Source organism: Protopterus annectens, chromosome 9.part0, assembly GCF_019279795.1.
Source record: "Protopterus annectens isolate FY-2018-M chromosome 9.part0, PAN1.0, whole genome shotgun sequence".
NCBI lineage: Eukaryota > Metazoa > Chordata > Ceratodontiformes > Protopteridae > Protopterus > Protopterus annectens.
In genome coordinates, this window is record NC_056743.1 from 13,906,072 (window position 1) to 13,922,175 (window position 16,104).

General features: G+C 39.0%; 1 protein-coding gene across 1 annotated transcript in view; it reads left to right on the forward strand.

Annotated features, from left to right (window-relative positions):
• Window positions 1-16,104, forward strand: part of LOC122811013 (synembryn-A-like) — a 1,010,573-nt gene that overhangs the window by 838,440 nt on the left and 156,029 nt on the right. The window contains exon 6 of the mRNA XM_044082526.1: window positions 12,615-12,710. Within this exon, the coding sequence (XP_043938461.1) occupies window positions 12,615-12,710 (96 nt within the window). The remainder of the gene's footprint in view (window positions 1-12,614; window positions 12,711-16,104) is intronic.

A 16,104-nucleotide genomic window follows, 5' to 3' on the forward strand; every position in this document is an offset into this window, starting at 1 on the left:
CAGTAGTTCCATCAGAGAGCTCTGCACATGGGAGCACACTCAGTAGTTCCATCAGAGAGCCCTGCACATGGGAACAAACTCAGTTGTTCCACCAGAGAGCTCTGCACAGGGGAGTGCACTCAGTTGTTCCATCAGAGAGCCCTGCACAGGGGAGTGCACTCAGTTGTTCCATCAGAGAGCCCTGCACATGGGAGTATACTCAATAGTTCCATCAGAGAGCCCTGCACATGGGAGTACACTCAGTAGTTCCAGCAGAGAGCCGGCATTAGTTCATCTATTACCCATTTTAAGCACATCCTAGATCTGTGGATGAGGAATACGAAATTTGCACTGGACCTGACACCCCTGTCCCTTATGGACAGAGGTAACTTATAAATGGAAACTGATTACTATGCAGTATAGACGTGCTATAACAGTTGAAACATAGTAGTGTAGAATATGTACAGCATTATGTGAACCAAGTTGTTCAATACTAATCTCAAGGTTGTAGAGTGAGTGGTGTTGGAAGTTAGGATGTTAAAGATTATATGTCCTGTACAAATCTGTTACAGTTTACTTATTTCTGAATGTGACCCCTGTTTAGCATATGAAGAAGTATCCTTAAAGTGGATGTGGGAGTGATTCCCAGATTTTAGGCCCTAGAATGAAGAAGCAGTGGTCAGTAATATGAAGCATGGATTAGGGATTTGAAGGAGGGGTCCAGAGTGGACATAACTCCTCAGACTGTGGGGAGTATTTTGTCTCTGGAGCTTTATGAGTAAAGGAGAGAGTGATTGGTCCTTTAGTAGTTTGAACAGTCATGATAGAAGTAAGAGGTTGTACCATTGTTTGATCGGAAGTCATTTAGCTCTTTCAAGGATTATACAGCAGTGTTCATAGGTTGCATAGTGTGTGTGGAAATAACAAATGTTATTGGCAATGAATGGAACTCTCGCAACATTCCTTTTAGAATGCAGAAACTATCAGCTGGAGGATGAATTCTAGTTTGGAAAACAGTATGTTTTTGCCTCTGATAGTTCTAATGGCATGTGAAATAAAGGGGGGAATTTTCTTGACCCAGAATATAAATGGGTTTCTTTTTCCACATTTTTCAAAGTATAAGTTGAAGTTGGGAGACCAATATAGCCAGATTTCTAGATAGCTGGTTATGTCTAAATGGCCCACAAGAGCAGCTAGCCTAGTACATACCTATCAACCTTTGAACCTATGCGATAAGCATAGGTCACATTAACATAAAAAGTACATTCTGCGTTTGCTCAAGGAGATGTGGAAGTTTTCTATTGGAATATTCTTTTGTACTAAGATTTGTAATGGCATAGATATGTTGAAAAGGTTCCTGGTGGTACCAAAGAGCAGGTTTTAGTTTTGGTAGAGTTTAGTAGCAAGTGTCCTTCCACTGAATGACAGATAAGAAGTCTGCATGACTCTCCTTTTGGATAAGTGGAAGGAACTGATTTGAATTGAAGAGGAGCGTATCATCAGCATATAGTAGGAGAGGGAGACGAGGAGCAGAACATGAAAAAGTCGCTTGTTAATGCAGAAGAAGACTAAAAGGAACAGATACTGAACCTTGAGATACTGCCATTTGAAGATGGGTAGACAGTGAGGCAATGGCATTAAACTGACAGCAAAGTGCAGATAAAAGGGAGAGATGTTTGGAATCAGGGTATAGCATCTGAGCTAATGCCTGTTTCAGTTAGATGATCTAATTGAATGGAGTAATCTAGAAAGTCAAATGCTCTCATAGGTTCAGTGAATGACTCCTGTAAATCTTTTATCCACAGCTAGTAGGAGTTCAACTGTAAGGGCCCAGAGAGCAAACAATGTTTGGAAGAGAGTAGGTGATCCTGGTTTACGTATTACAATAGCTGTGTATAGACTAGTTTTAACAGAATTTTTCCTAAAGTGGGAAGTATGGAGATTGACCAACATTGTAAGAGTTTTGTTGATCGAGGTTGTTTAGGTATTGACTTTACTATTGCTGTTTTCCATATGTTAGACATAACCTTTTGTGATATGCATAGATTGCAAATGTGTAGAAGACAGGCTTGTAATGTATTTCTGCAATGATATATGAACTGAGGATGTAGGCCATAAATGCCTGCTGGACTACCCATAATGTTTTGACTGAGATTTTTTAGGTGAAATCAAAGTGTTCAGAGAGGGTGTGGGATTAGCTGGGGCAGGGCAAGAATTGATGGGACAGGTCTGAGGAAGGTTACTGAATTCCTTCAGGAAGTCAGAGGGGTAAAGTGAGAGGCAGAGTTGAGTGTGGAATCTGAGACATTATAGCCAGTAATTTGGTAGACATCTTTCAAGAACTATTTAGGGGATTATACCAGAGTCCCTTGATTATGTTTTATTATTCATCCTACAATATTTCCTCTCTGTGCCATTTCTTTGACTATTTTTTTCTTTCCTTCTGGAACCTATCACTAGCTTATCACAGTATATCTTTATTGTAATTGTTTAATTTTGTGAGGCTACCACCTCAACCCTAAGTATAAAGACATTAATGTATTGTTCTTATGTCTCGTATTCTATGTCCAACATTTATAATCTGTAATATCTGGGATTAAGCTTCTTTTTCACTGCATTTGCTTTACTGTTGTATGTTTTTTTTTCCACTCAATTCAAATGTATAACTGTTTACTATGCAACTTGGAGTTTTTCTCCTCGGGCCTCCACTGAAAACAGGCCTGTTGGGCCCAGTCGGACACTCCCGGTAAACAAATATAAAATAAAAAATAAATAAATAATTATGTGGTGGTTTATGGCATCTTGTTGCTTGTTTCGCGGGATTACTAAGTAGCTTGAAGCATACTTGTGATATTTGGTTAAGGTTGGATTTTTAGGAATACCAGGCCTCATCTCTGAGCTTTAACATGATTTATGTTTGTTAACCACTGATTTCCTTTCAGTTTGTGCAGTCATATAATTATTCTAATGAAGGGAAAGGATTGTATATTGTGTATTTTGCAGTGGTTTGTTGACTAATTCTGTGGTGTTGCAATGTGCATGGTATAGGTGACCAGTTCAGAGTGGATAGGATCAAACTAAGTGCATGATGGGTACTGACGCAGATCTAAATGTGATTAATTTAGGTGGGATTTTATTGCAATGCTGATGTAAGGTAAAATTAATTGGACAATGGTTACTATTTTCATGGAACTTATAAACAAAGACATTGGCAACCTTCAGACACTGGACCCCACCCAGTTTGGGTTTGTGAAGGGCCGATCTTGTCTCCTGAACCTGATTGACTTCTTCGAATCAGTCTCCAGAGCTGTGGACGAGGGTAAGGCGGTCCACACAGCCTATCTGGACCTTGCCAAGGCCTTTGACACCATCCCCCACTCTGGAATCATAGATAGACTTACTAATCTGGGCATTAATCCCTACGTCACTTGATGGGTTGCCAACTGGCTTACTGACAGAACCCACACTGTAAAAGTAGCCGACTCCAAATCCAGCTCCAGACAAGCGACAAGTGGAGTACCTCAGGGTTCAGTCCTGAGACCGCTCTTGTTTGGCATCTACTTCTGTGAAGTACAGGCCAACACTAAGGGACTCTGGCTAACAAAGTTTGCAGATGACTGCAAATGATGTGGATACTCTACAAAAGGGCCTTGCAGAAACAGATGCTTGGTGCCAGAGCCATGGGCTCAAGCTCAATGCCAAGAAATGTATAATTATCCCCTTTAGGAAAAAACATGTACCCATGAATTACCACATAGGTAGCAGTACACTAAACACTGAATGTGTGATAAGAGACTTAGGGACACATGTGGATAGTGGTCTCACCTTCGATAACCACATCGCCAGAACAATCAGGAAATCCTTCTATGTGGCACTCCTCATCACTAAGGGTTTTTCATCCAGAAAAAAGAAGGTCATTGTCCCACTGTACTCATCCCTCATTAGACCCATTATAGAATACAATGTCGTGTTTGGTATGTACCACTCAAGACATCTGCAGCAACTAGAAAGGCCACAGAAATACCTCACTAAAAGAATCACAGGCCTAAAGCAGATGCCCTACACTGACTGCCTTAAAAAACTCCAGCTGTACTCTGTCGCATATCGTCTACTAAGAGGCGATCTCTGCTTAACATACAAGGCCATGTCAAACCCAGAGCTGTTGGACATGCCACACTTAAAGAAATCTCAATCCCTTAGAGCCACACACTGCAGGGATCTAAACCTTGTCATCACAATAAACAAAACATGCTGGAGGGATAAGTTCCTGACTCAGAGACTCCCCAGACTCTGGAAAAGACTGCCCATACATGTCAAACAGAGCGCCTCTTTGGCCCTCTTCAGAAGGAACCTTGATGATTGGATGGGAGAAAGGAAATTCACCTCGGGGATCACGTCAGTCACCCTGCTAGACAGGGGTCCAGGGAAGTAAATAGTGTGGGAAGAAATATCCAGGGAATTGTTATGGCTAGGCTTGTATAGCCCTAGGGCCGATAGCCTAGTGCTAACCTATGAACTAAAGGAGGTTATGTGCACTACATTGGGAGAGATTAGTGTAGATGTGTTAGCAGATACTAAATCAAGTAATGAGTAACGAGTGCTGTCTCAGGCACATGCTGTTATGGGTGTGAGATTGGAAGTGGGATAGTATAGAAGTTCTGTACTGTCTTCATAAAGTAATGCTAATACAGTATTTGCAGTTATCGTTGAAGCTGTCAGAGTGTGGTGATTAAAGTGTAGCAAGCAGCTAAGCAGCTTGCTACAGTTTCAGAAAGTTTCAAAACAGAAAGATCTTTTTGGTTTGGAGAGTTTTTTTTTATTTGCTTATTTTGTACTTTTCCTTTATCTTTATCTGTAGAGCTTCTACGTTTTTCTGCCTGTGCTGCTATCTTTAGTTTATTTGTAGTAATGTGTGATAGATCTTGGTCTATTCTAGTACCGCACCATCTATCTTTCTGTGTATTTTTGTTGATCTATACCCTCTTCTCTAGTTTTCTAACAGTGACACTTCTTGCCTTAATTGCTTTATAGCTTTCTCTATCTGTTATTCCATGCTGGCATTTGATTTATTCCATTCCTTTCCCATATTGCCCTCTGTTTTTGAGACAAAACTTTATCTGTTATTAATTTAGCCACATAGTAATATATCCTCTTTACTTCTTTTATGTTATGTGAATTTTTGTTAATAGTTTTGATTAGTGGGCTCATTTGTTTTATCAGACTTCTAACATCTTGGGTCTTATTGACTTTCTGTAAACTATTTATTTTATTGATATTAATATTTTTATTTCTAATAAATGAACCAACTCTTTCCTTAGATCATTTTTTTTCTAAACTGAGGGCGCATTCTTTGTTCTCCATTTCCTGCTGGCATTCTACAGAAAGTTCCAGAACATTTTCCTGCGACATATTTTCTTTAGCTGCATTCTGCATCATCCATTGCTCTTTCTTATGGGGACGCCCTGGCCTATCACTGCACAACAGTGACTCTGTCAGAGTTGCCACTGTTTTCTGCTCCTTTCCTTGCTATTCAACTCCAGCTGAGCTTTTATACTGGTTTCCTGTTGCAGACTTCAGAGGATCTTTCTGTGGCAAGTGATCAGATGCTTCCCATTCCACCTGTTTCTCTTTAATTTGGGGACTCATTGTTCTATCATGCTGTGATATTACCAGAGTTGCATTTTTCTGCACTAAATCCTTTGCAGATAATCCAAAATTCAGTTTTTATTTCTTTAACTTCTCCATTACTAATCCTCTTTTCTAGTTTCTCCCTTTGTTTTCTTATCTTTTGTATTGTGAAAGTTTCCATATCTGGTTGCCTTGCCTATACTTCTCTTCAAATATCTATGGAGCTGCTTTGTATGCGTTGATTAATTTGGCTTTCCCCTTTGCGTAAATATTGTACCATATCAGCTCTCTCTTTCCCATCTCTAGGTTTTTTTACACACTTCCTCAGTCAATTCATTTTTCTAAAATGGTCCAAAGTTTCTTGGTCTATATAATGTTTTTCATGGATCTGTTGAATTAATGAATGCAAATTTGCAGTTGAAGCTTTTGAGAGTTTTTCTTATGCAAGTATTTTTCTTTCCTCTAAATTTTTAAAGCTTTTGAATATTTTCTATCTGGAAATTCTAAACTTCTTGCATAATAATAATACATAATTTCTTTCTTCTCCTCAATAGTCCACTCTTTTATCTTTATAGTTATTTTTGGGCTGTCAATTTTTGTGTTTTTTGTGGACTACTTCTCTTTTCTACAACAGGTGCCATCCTCCCCCTTGACCTGGTCTAACCCCATTGTATGAATGTTTCCGTGTCTTGAGGATTCTATAGTGTTATTTTTTTCCAGTCCTGACACCAGTGGGCCTACCAAGACTGGGCACTTTTTTATCCTGGTACTTGTGCACCCAACTGTGTTTTTTTTATTTTTTAACCTACTTCTGTCCATTATGTATGCTGTATAAAATGCAGTCTATATATCAGTATCATCTTGGTGAGATTTTGTAAAATGAGAGTTCACCTTGTGAAAGTACTCACCAAGACTTGAAGATGAATTCAGTTTCAGCAATACTGCTTTCATTTGCTTGCTGATTTTATCATCTCTCCATTTGGAGCCTATATATAAGGTAGAAGAAATCTGGACAAAGCCTAAAATAATAGGGTATAAAAGGCCCAAAAATATACATTTGACAGTTTATAGTACATATATTTACATTTATATAAACTTTTGAAGTTGCTAGAAAAAATATTGGTGTTAGCATGCATTTTCTAAACTATATAAAGTCTGAAACTCAAATGTATGCAATTATTTAGTGACTTCAATCCTCAGTTTTATGAGGAACAGACTGAAAATATGAGGCAAAAATTTAGATATTCTGCAAAACTTTGTACAAGTGAAAATCGTGATCCGGTATGGGACCAGCTATATGAAACAAACTGCCAGTGGACATAAAATAACATGAAAACCATCCAAACAAAAAACAAAAAAACTCTTAAGTAACATTCACAAAATGAAAATAAATTCAACTGTTTTCATGATAGTGGGAAAGATACATGCTAACTTTGTCAGACAACCTTTTTTCTATTATCAGAGAGTCTTCTATACTATTAATCAGCTGTATAATTGTAAATCTCAAGCTGTGTTTTCAGCGAAAGCTAATATAAATGCTATATCTTCCTACACAGAGTGTAATTACCTGGGCAAAATATTACATTTCATTTTATATAGTCTCTTCTGCAATTGTCATTTTGCATACCAAATTCTGTGAATGTAAATATATACATTATAAGCTTTCAAATGTATATCAAACATTGTTTTAATTGTCATATGTAATTTCTCTTCCTTCGACTTCTATAATATCCTGTTTGTTTTACTGTTCTGTGTTTCATTGTTATTGTAATTGTTGCCCATTGGCCTGGGTTAGGGCTGAAAAAGGTCTAGTTATCAAATGCAGTAAATTAATAATTAATTAGTTCTTAAGGAAACACTGTCTCTCTCTTTTCGTTTTGGCTTTTCCCTGTTAGGGGTCGCCTTAGCGGAACTCCGGTCTGCTAATGATTGGCAGTCGATTTTTATGGTGTCAAGTTGCCAGCCCGACGCCCAACCTTCAGCGAAGGCACGCCCATTCATGCATGTCTTTCGAAGGCCACTCGACCGCGGGGAGGACATGCAGACTCCACACAGAAGGCACTCCAGCTGTGAATCGAACACGAGAACCTCTGGCTGTGAGGTAACAACGCTACCTCTGTACCACCGCTGGTACTCTTAAGGAAACACTTTGACTTCTGCAAGAAGATTATCTGAATTGCAAGTTCTTATGGTGGGTCAGCCTTATCTTATTTTCACAAAGACAGTGTCTTAAGGAAACACTGTCTTTGTGAAAATAAGATAAGGCTGACCCACCATAAGAACTTGCAGTTCAGATAATCTTCTTGCAGAAGTCAAAGCAATTGGTGAAACTGTTTTCTGCATTAAGAACCTCATTTCAGCCTGACCGGCTGGATCAAATAGAACATTATTTTTTCCAAGACAAAATTAAGATCCCAAGGAGGAACCACCTTTTTTCTAGAACTCTAGGTATGCAAAACCCCTTTCATAAACAGTTTGATATGTGATTGCATTGAAACAGGGAGATCCATGAGCAGGCATACTGCAGTGGCTGAAAGGTGTACCTTTATGAAGGAGTAGTACAGGTCAGAGGATAATAACTCTAAATAAATAATGTTGAACAAGAGAAACACTAACCTTAAAAGGGTCCTGGTTCTTGTCTTGGAAGCAATTAGAAAATTGTTTCTATTTGCTAATGTATGATTTTATAGTGGCTGTTTTTTTTGCTTCCTTTAATAAATGTTGCATGTCCTCAGAGAATATGGTGCCTAGGTCCCTGTCTTGTATGTAGGTATGGTCTGTGAGGAAGCTTGTGGTAAATGCCACTGACTATTTCCAAAAGAAGGGAGAATCACTCCTGCCTGTGACAGATGGGAGTTGCTACAGTGATCTTTGGCGAGTCCTTCTAAATCTTCAGAATGATTTTGGATATTAGTATAAAGGTTGGAAAAAACATATCAGAACATTCCTGCCCAAGGAAAAGAAAAGGTATCTGTTTGTCTGGCCTGTTTGCACGGAGTTCCGAAACAGAATGTTGCAAACTGTTTTTTTTATTTTTTTGTGACTCGAGGCAATAAGATCTATCTGAGGTGTTCCCCACAGCTGAATCAATTCCTGGAAGACTGCATGATTTAGTTTCCATTTGTGAGGGTCTATCCTAGTCCTGCTAAGCTTGTCAGCCACAACAATTTGTTCTGATAGGTTGTAAGATGCCTGTAGAGTGAAACTGTGCTGAAAAGCTATACCTACTCTATTTTGACTAGTCTGCACAAAGAAGAAGGTCTGTATCCCCCTTGTATGTCTATATATCACATCATCATGGGGTTGTCTGTAAACACTTGCAATGGTTCTTGGGACCACAGATGATTGAGAGAGTTGAGAGCATTTATAAATGCCAACATCTCTTTACATTTATATGTTTGATCTGTGTTTTCTGTTCTAAAGACCCTGCACTTTTATCCCCATGGATACTGCTCTCAAAACAAAGTCTGAGGTTTCTGTTGTTAGGGAAACCTGCATTGAGGTGAAATTGGCATATCCACCAAAGAATTTCTCTTCTTTTCTCTCAAACCCCAGAACTGGAATCCAGTATTTCAGGGGATGTTGATGTTGGGACCCCTACTGATTTTAGGTACCACTGAATTTGTCTCATATGGGGTCTGGCTAGAGGAATCAGGAGTACCATAGATGCCATGAATCCTAGTATCCTGGGAAATTGCCTTGCTGAGACTTTTGTTAGGGTGGAAAATCTCAGGAATAAATCTAGTTATAGATTGACATTTTCCTGCGGAAGAAAAGCTCTTTGAACCGAGGTATCCAGGAGAGGTCCAAAAAAAGCAGTCCTGTGAGAAGGAATTAAGACCTTTTGATGTTTTCCTGAAACCCCAGTCTGTGCTTGAGATCCTTCATCCAACAGAGAGATTCCTTACATTTGAAAAAAAAGGCTCTGTAAGGAAAAGCACATTGTCTAAGAGAATACCCTGCGGTCGGCAGTAAGCTCTCACAGGAGCTAGACACTCTCACAGCAGTGCTTAACCCAAAAGGTAATGCAGAGACGTGAAAGTGAGATCCAAACACAGAAAACCTTAAGAAACGACTGAAATCTGAAGATATAGGAATGTGATGATAAGGATCTTTTAAATCTGGGATCACAAAAAGACTTAAAATAGGAAAAGAGAGGTAACAGGTTGTTAAGAGATAACATTTTGAACACTGGAAGTGTCACAAACTGGTTTAAAAAGGAAAAATGTAGTATTTGTTTCCAAGAAGCCTCTTTCTTCAGAACCAGAAACACTCTTTACTAAAACTGTTGTTGTATCTGAGGAGGAGGGATAGCTTCTATCACCCCCTAAGTCAGGAGATGCTGACTGAATCACAAGGAAGAGAAGTCAAATTTGGAGGAGGAAGAGGAGGAATCTCTTGATGGGGAAGGAGTGGTTTGCACTGCCATCTATATCCTTGATGATGCCAAAGAGGCAACCAGCATAGACAGTCTCTCCTGTCGCCATTTCTTCAAATCTTCTGCTTTGTTTGTTTGTGATAAAAATGGAACCCATATCTAAGGCAGAGCATAGTTAAAGTTCATGAAATTAGTTTTGCTTCAGTCTTTGATTTTATTTTTTTGCATTATTTTTTCCTGCTTATGTACCGACCATCAGTTCTTCTGTCTCCTGTGATGAGAGAGGCAGTTGTGAGAGGTTGTCATCTTGGCAGCCATTTGGGACTTTGCTGGTATGGCTGTAACTCCTCTGCTGATGACTAATCTGTGTCTGCTCATTGTGTCATAGGATGTTATTGTGTATGGGTTTGCAAATTCTCACATGTATCCCCTGGAGTCTGAGGCACAAGCATGGTTAAATATGCATTCCCCAGCCTGTATGCTGCATACTTTGCATCACTTCTAGAATAGCTGCTGGCGTTGCAACAGGCAGAACAAATGGATGAGGAATTTCATCTCTGTTCCTAAAGCTCCCAAGCAACTCCTCAGTCATCGGGTTGTGGTCAGGACATCATCCCTCTGTGCCATTGAGCTGGTTCAGTCTTTGTGTTTGTCAAAACTGTTCTTCATATCACCTGCAGTGTACCTAGAACTGCCTCCTTCTGTAGTTCATAGGGGGGGGGGGGTTACCTGCTGGAAAATTCATTTTTATTAGCCCAGTTCCTTCTATTACTACTGGAGTTATCCGGATGTCTTTCCTTCTATTACTACTGGAGTTATCCGGATGTCTTTCCTTCTATTACTACTGGAGTTATCCGGATGTCTTTCCTTCTATTACTACTGGAGTTATCCGGATGTCTTTCCTTCTATTACTACTGGAGTTATCCGGATGTCTTTCCTTCTATTACTACTGGAGTTATCCGGATGTCTTTCCTTCTATTACTACTGGAGTTATCCGGATGTCTTTCCTTCTATTACTACTGGAGTTATCCGGATGTCTTTCCTTCTATTACTACTGGAGTTATCCGGATGTCTTTCCTTCTATTACTACTGGAGTTATCCGGATGTCTTTCCTTCTATTACTACTGGAGTTATCCGGATGTCTTTCCTTCTATTACTACTGGAGTTATCCGGATGTCTTTCCTTCTATTACTACTGGAGTTATCCGGATGTCTTTCCTTCTATTACTACTGGAGTTATCCGGATGTCTTTCCTTCTATTACTACTGGAGTTATCCGGATGTCTTTCCTTCTATTACTACTGGAGTTATCCGGATGTCTTTCCTTCTATTACTACTGGAGTTATCCGGATGTCTTTGTTCCTGCTTACAAGTTTTCATAGTTTATAACTTTGTCTTTCAAGTCACAGGACATTATAATCACTAGGAGTAACCACTTCAGTAACAATGCTGTTTTTGTCCTCTTATCTTGAGCCACAATATCTGGGTTTCTAAATTCTGCTTTCTCTACTGGTGGTATTGAATGATCCCATGTGACAGTACTGCTTCATATGTGACAGTTCTTTGTGGTTCATGTTTCCAGTACCTTTCAGTTAGTAATGTGTTGTAATGTTTGCACAATCTCTAGCAACTACTTGGTCTCATTTTCAGCACTTCAGCATACAGACACTCCGTTATAAGTATATCACACAAGATAGGAAATGTTTCTATTTCCTATAACCCACATTTGTCTGCATATTTCATTGTTCTATAGCTTTTCGGAATGCAATTCCCGAGGATGCAGTTTAAACCACTGTATCAAAATTTGCAACAAATGGATTTGTTCTACTTCCTCTTCCCTCTGAGCCCATGATGTTGCCTGTGGTTTTGCACCACAGTTGCCTTCCTCACAGCAGGGCTTCTTCTGAGTTTTCTGGCACAAAGAAAACAAGAGTCACAAGTTTGTCTCCAGAGCTGCACTCTTTACTGCCATGCAGACAGATCACATTGTCTCATTGGGTGGCCGGGGGTGCAGCAGTTAGCTTTGTCGCCTCACAGCAAGAGGTTTTCTGGTTCGATTTATGGCTGTGGTGCCTTCTGTGTGGAGTCTGCATGTCCTCCCTGTGGTCACTTGGGTTTTCTCTGGGTGCTCCTGTTTCCTCCCACATTTCAAAGACATGTAGGTGGACTGGGCACTCTAAATTGGCCATAGGTGAGAGTGTGCATGCAAGTAAGTGGTATGAATGAACTACTGCAGCAGGTCTAGCCACCCAGCATTGTACACCTTGGCTCGGGATGATTGTCACTGCTGAAGTGACACCTGGCCCTATGTGCAAAATGGGAAAAGTGGTTGAGGATGGATGGATGAAGTGGTGGTTCTTAGATCTGTTTTAGTTTTCTAAGAAAGAAGCGGTAACATCCTTATGACACATTTTGAGTGAAACTTGCTTTCTGTTATGTGGTTTCCATGGGTACCACTGTAATGTAAATCTTAAGCTACATGCCTTATCCTGAGGTACTGTTTTTGTAACTGACTCTTAAAGTTAAAATTGTGATGAAAACTGAACTAAGTACAATTGAGATACTAATTTTATGCTTAATAAATGGTGTTGTTAGGAGATTTTCATAATGGACTGTCTTTTTTTCCCAAAGGGCCATAAGTTGAAGGAGACCTTGACACCTGTCCTGAATCTTTTGACTGAGAGCTCACGTGTACATAGAGAGACTAGAAAATTCCTTCGCTCCAAGGTGAAGTGATTCACACATATTTCTTTTAGAGGATGTCCTCTGGTTATTGTCATAAATACAAGAGTACATGGTTTACTATCACAGTTGTGACAAGGTTGACTATTAAGAGTATTCAGTTGGTCAAATTTAATTGTCGAATTTGGTAATATCAATTGTACAAAATGTCAGGCATCATCACCTTGACGTCCACATTCGAAATTATTCAAAATATCAGGAGGTGACATCAGACCCTCAGGCTGTTGTTGTGAAGCTGCTATGGGAATTGTAAGTCTAAAGCACAAGTTTTTATGGTTTTGCAGAAGGGCAAGCCCCTGTGCAGCCCCCCACAGATCCCCATACCCCCTGCATATTATATATACCAACTCCGAGATCGCAGCACAGTGAGGAAAAGGGTCAATTTCCTGATCCCCACTGTAGTGCGATCTCCAATCAGAACATCGACTTCATATTAGTAAGTAAACTCTAACATTCGCTAATGTAGATTTGAACATTTTCAGATCGGCATTATGGAAACTGGGAAACAAGCATTCGATCATCCCAGTTTCGCATAAGTGCCATTCTACCTTTCCATTTTTATAGTAAACCAGAGTACATATTCATGATTAGTAATTTCATCTAAACCTGTTACAAGTAGCTATTATAGTAGGTATTTATTTAGGAATTTAAGAGCATAGGTTTAATAGCATAGGTTTAATACTAGGTGAGTGATCACAGGGATCATAAAATCCTTAGTAATGTATACCTTTAGCTATATATACTTTAAACTTCTTGCCACACATTTCAGACAAGGTACACAACTTCTAAACAGAGCAACCGATATATAACAATCCTGATGTAAATTTGTGTGTACTCTTCCAGTCATCAAGACTAGCCTTAACAATAGCCAAAAGAGCACTTTGTTTAACTTGTCATGGCAGCTCCTTCCATAGACTGGGAACCTATCCCCCCAGCAAGTCTTGTTTATGTTTCTATGTAAATTTAGATCCCTACTGTGGTTATTTGTAGAGACACTAGTTTTGTAAAAGAAAAGGGTCAGTTGTGTCTCTATTGAATTCTAAATATAAGTTGTTAAACAATTCCAGTGCTTCATACACACACAGTAATGAGTGAAATCTGAAACACATTCTGCAGCAGGTACTTGTATTATGCATTGACAGAAAGTTTCATAGTAAAAGTACTGTGTTAAGCCAAGTCTTTGCTTTCATTTCAGTGAGCTGTACCCCCTACACACACACACACACACACACACACACACACACACACACACACACACACACACACACACACACACACAAACATAAACATTATAAAATTATTTCATACATGATGATTTTTAACCAGCCCTGAAGGTAATGCCAGCATTAGCCATCCCAGCAGCTGTACTTGATCAGACTTCGGCTCTAATAGTCTCTAATAACCCAAAGCATATACAGAAGCAGACATCTGTGAATTCAGCCCTGTCTGAAACTCCGCCATGATTTATTTCTGTCTGTGGCTGACTGCCTTTATACTGCTACAGTGTAATGTTTTGTTTGTTTCTTTTGTGGCTTTAATAGAGATTCTTACTCGGGGGTGGTCATCCCTCATAATTGTCATTATCCAATTGGGTCTCCCAGACTGAAGTTGTATACCCTTTGTAACACAGTCCAGCTGCTTACGTCAGAATTTAGCAGGGCAGTTTTTTGTTTTATTTTCCTGAAATGCTGCCTTTCTGCTGCCATTACAATCTTTGTGTTGCACAGGTATTATAGCTGCTGTTATTCTTACACAACTACTGTACGTTTTGTACCCTTTTGTTTCCCTAGTCCTCACAAGCTTTCTATCCCAATTAATTACCCTTATTCTCTCTCCACTCTCATTAGCTCCATACATTACAAGTGATTTGTCTGCAACACTCCTTACTGGTGTTTACACTGCAATTTGGCATTACTTGCTACTCCTGACATTTTCTGCTGTCTGCAACCTATGTCCCTATTACTTACCTTCTGATTCTCCAACCTCTTTCACCGATTGTTTTTGGTTGATAAACTGGAAAAATACCCAGCACTAAAAATCTTGTCAATGCTCCCCAAATAGTCAGCAGGCTGTAAGGGCAAAATGCTCTGGAGTCCAGAATCTGGAATTGTAATCCCACACTTTCAAACAACCTAAAGGTATTTAATCACATCTGAAACAATTCCCCAGTAACTTTTGGCCTTTTAACTCCATACCCCTTTTAAACTTAACTATATATATTTCTGATATATATATAGAGATGCAGATCAATGTGTTGCCACCACAGCTGTGCAGAAACCAAAGCAATAAATAAAACAAATAAAAAGATTAGGCATAAATGGATAGTTTCAGATCCTTCATCAGATTCAACCTTCCAGATCCTTCCAAAACCTTTTAAAAACTTCAAAACTCACCAAAGTCATCACGAAAATTGCTGGCATCTTTACTTGGTCTTTTATTTGGTAGGTTTGACAGATAGAGCCCAGTACTTAACAGCCTGTAAGTTACCCTCTCATCTCTCTCAGCTCCCCTCCATTCATTAAGTCTCTTCCCCTTTCTTTTTGTATTCTCACCCTGTAGGGCCAAGAGGTGAAAGCTGTGACCATTACTTTCCAGTATATGTTTCATCAAAGGATTCTTAGAATCATTTAGCCTAATGTCACTTACATATTTTGAAATGCATTCCTTAACAGCGATCTACCTCTCAAACCAGCCCTAAAGGGGCATAGATTATTGCAATGATTTTGATTCACTGGTGAAGTTTTTAAACAGAGAATTGTTCGCATGGAAGGTATGATCTGATGAAGGATACTGAACTATCCAAAAGAGCTAATCTTTATGAGTGTTTTATTTTATTAAAGTTTTAATTTTATGATATCCATAGTGGTTGCACTGGCTGCTGCATCTGTTGGATACTTTTGACTACCATGCTTTTCTTTGATAGCTGGCTTCTTTATACACACATATATATATATATATATATATATATATATATATATATATATATATATATATATATATATATATATATAGTTATAGTTATTTATTTGACATTAGTTGACTGGGTAAGCCCAGCTGGGTCAGAGCCCTTTTTCAGTGGAGACCCGGGGAGAAAAGCTCCACAGTTAAAACAAGAATTAAGTATACATAGTACATAGGTTATTATACAATGTCTCCAATAGGCATATGCACAAAAAGTGGGTTTAACATGAGTAGCAATTCAACTGGACAAATCAGCAAAAGAGTAGAACATATAACATTTACAATATAGTCAAGGCAAAGTACATTAGGTACAGTGAAATTTTTTTTCACTGTAAGGTAGATTAATATAAGTTTACCAGTTTAATATACCAAATATGTATGCAGATAGATAGATAGATACATATAGGGGTCTACTTCA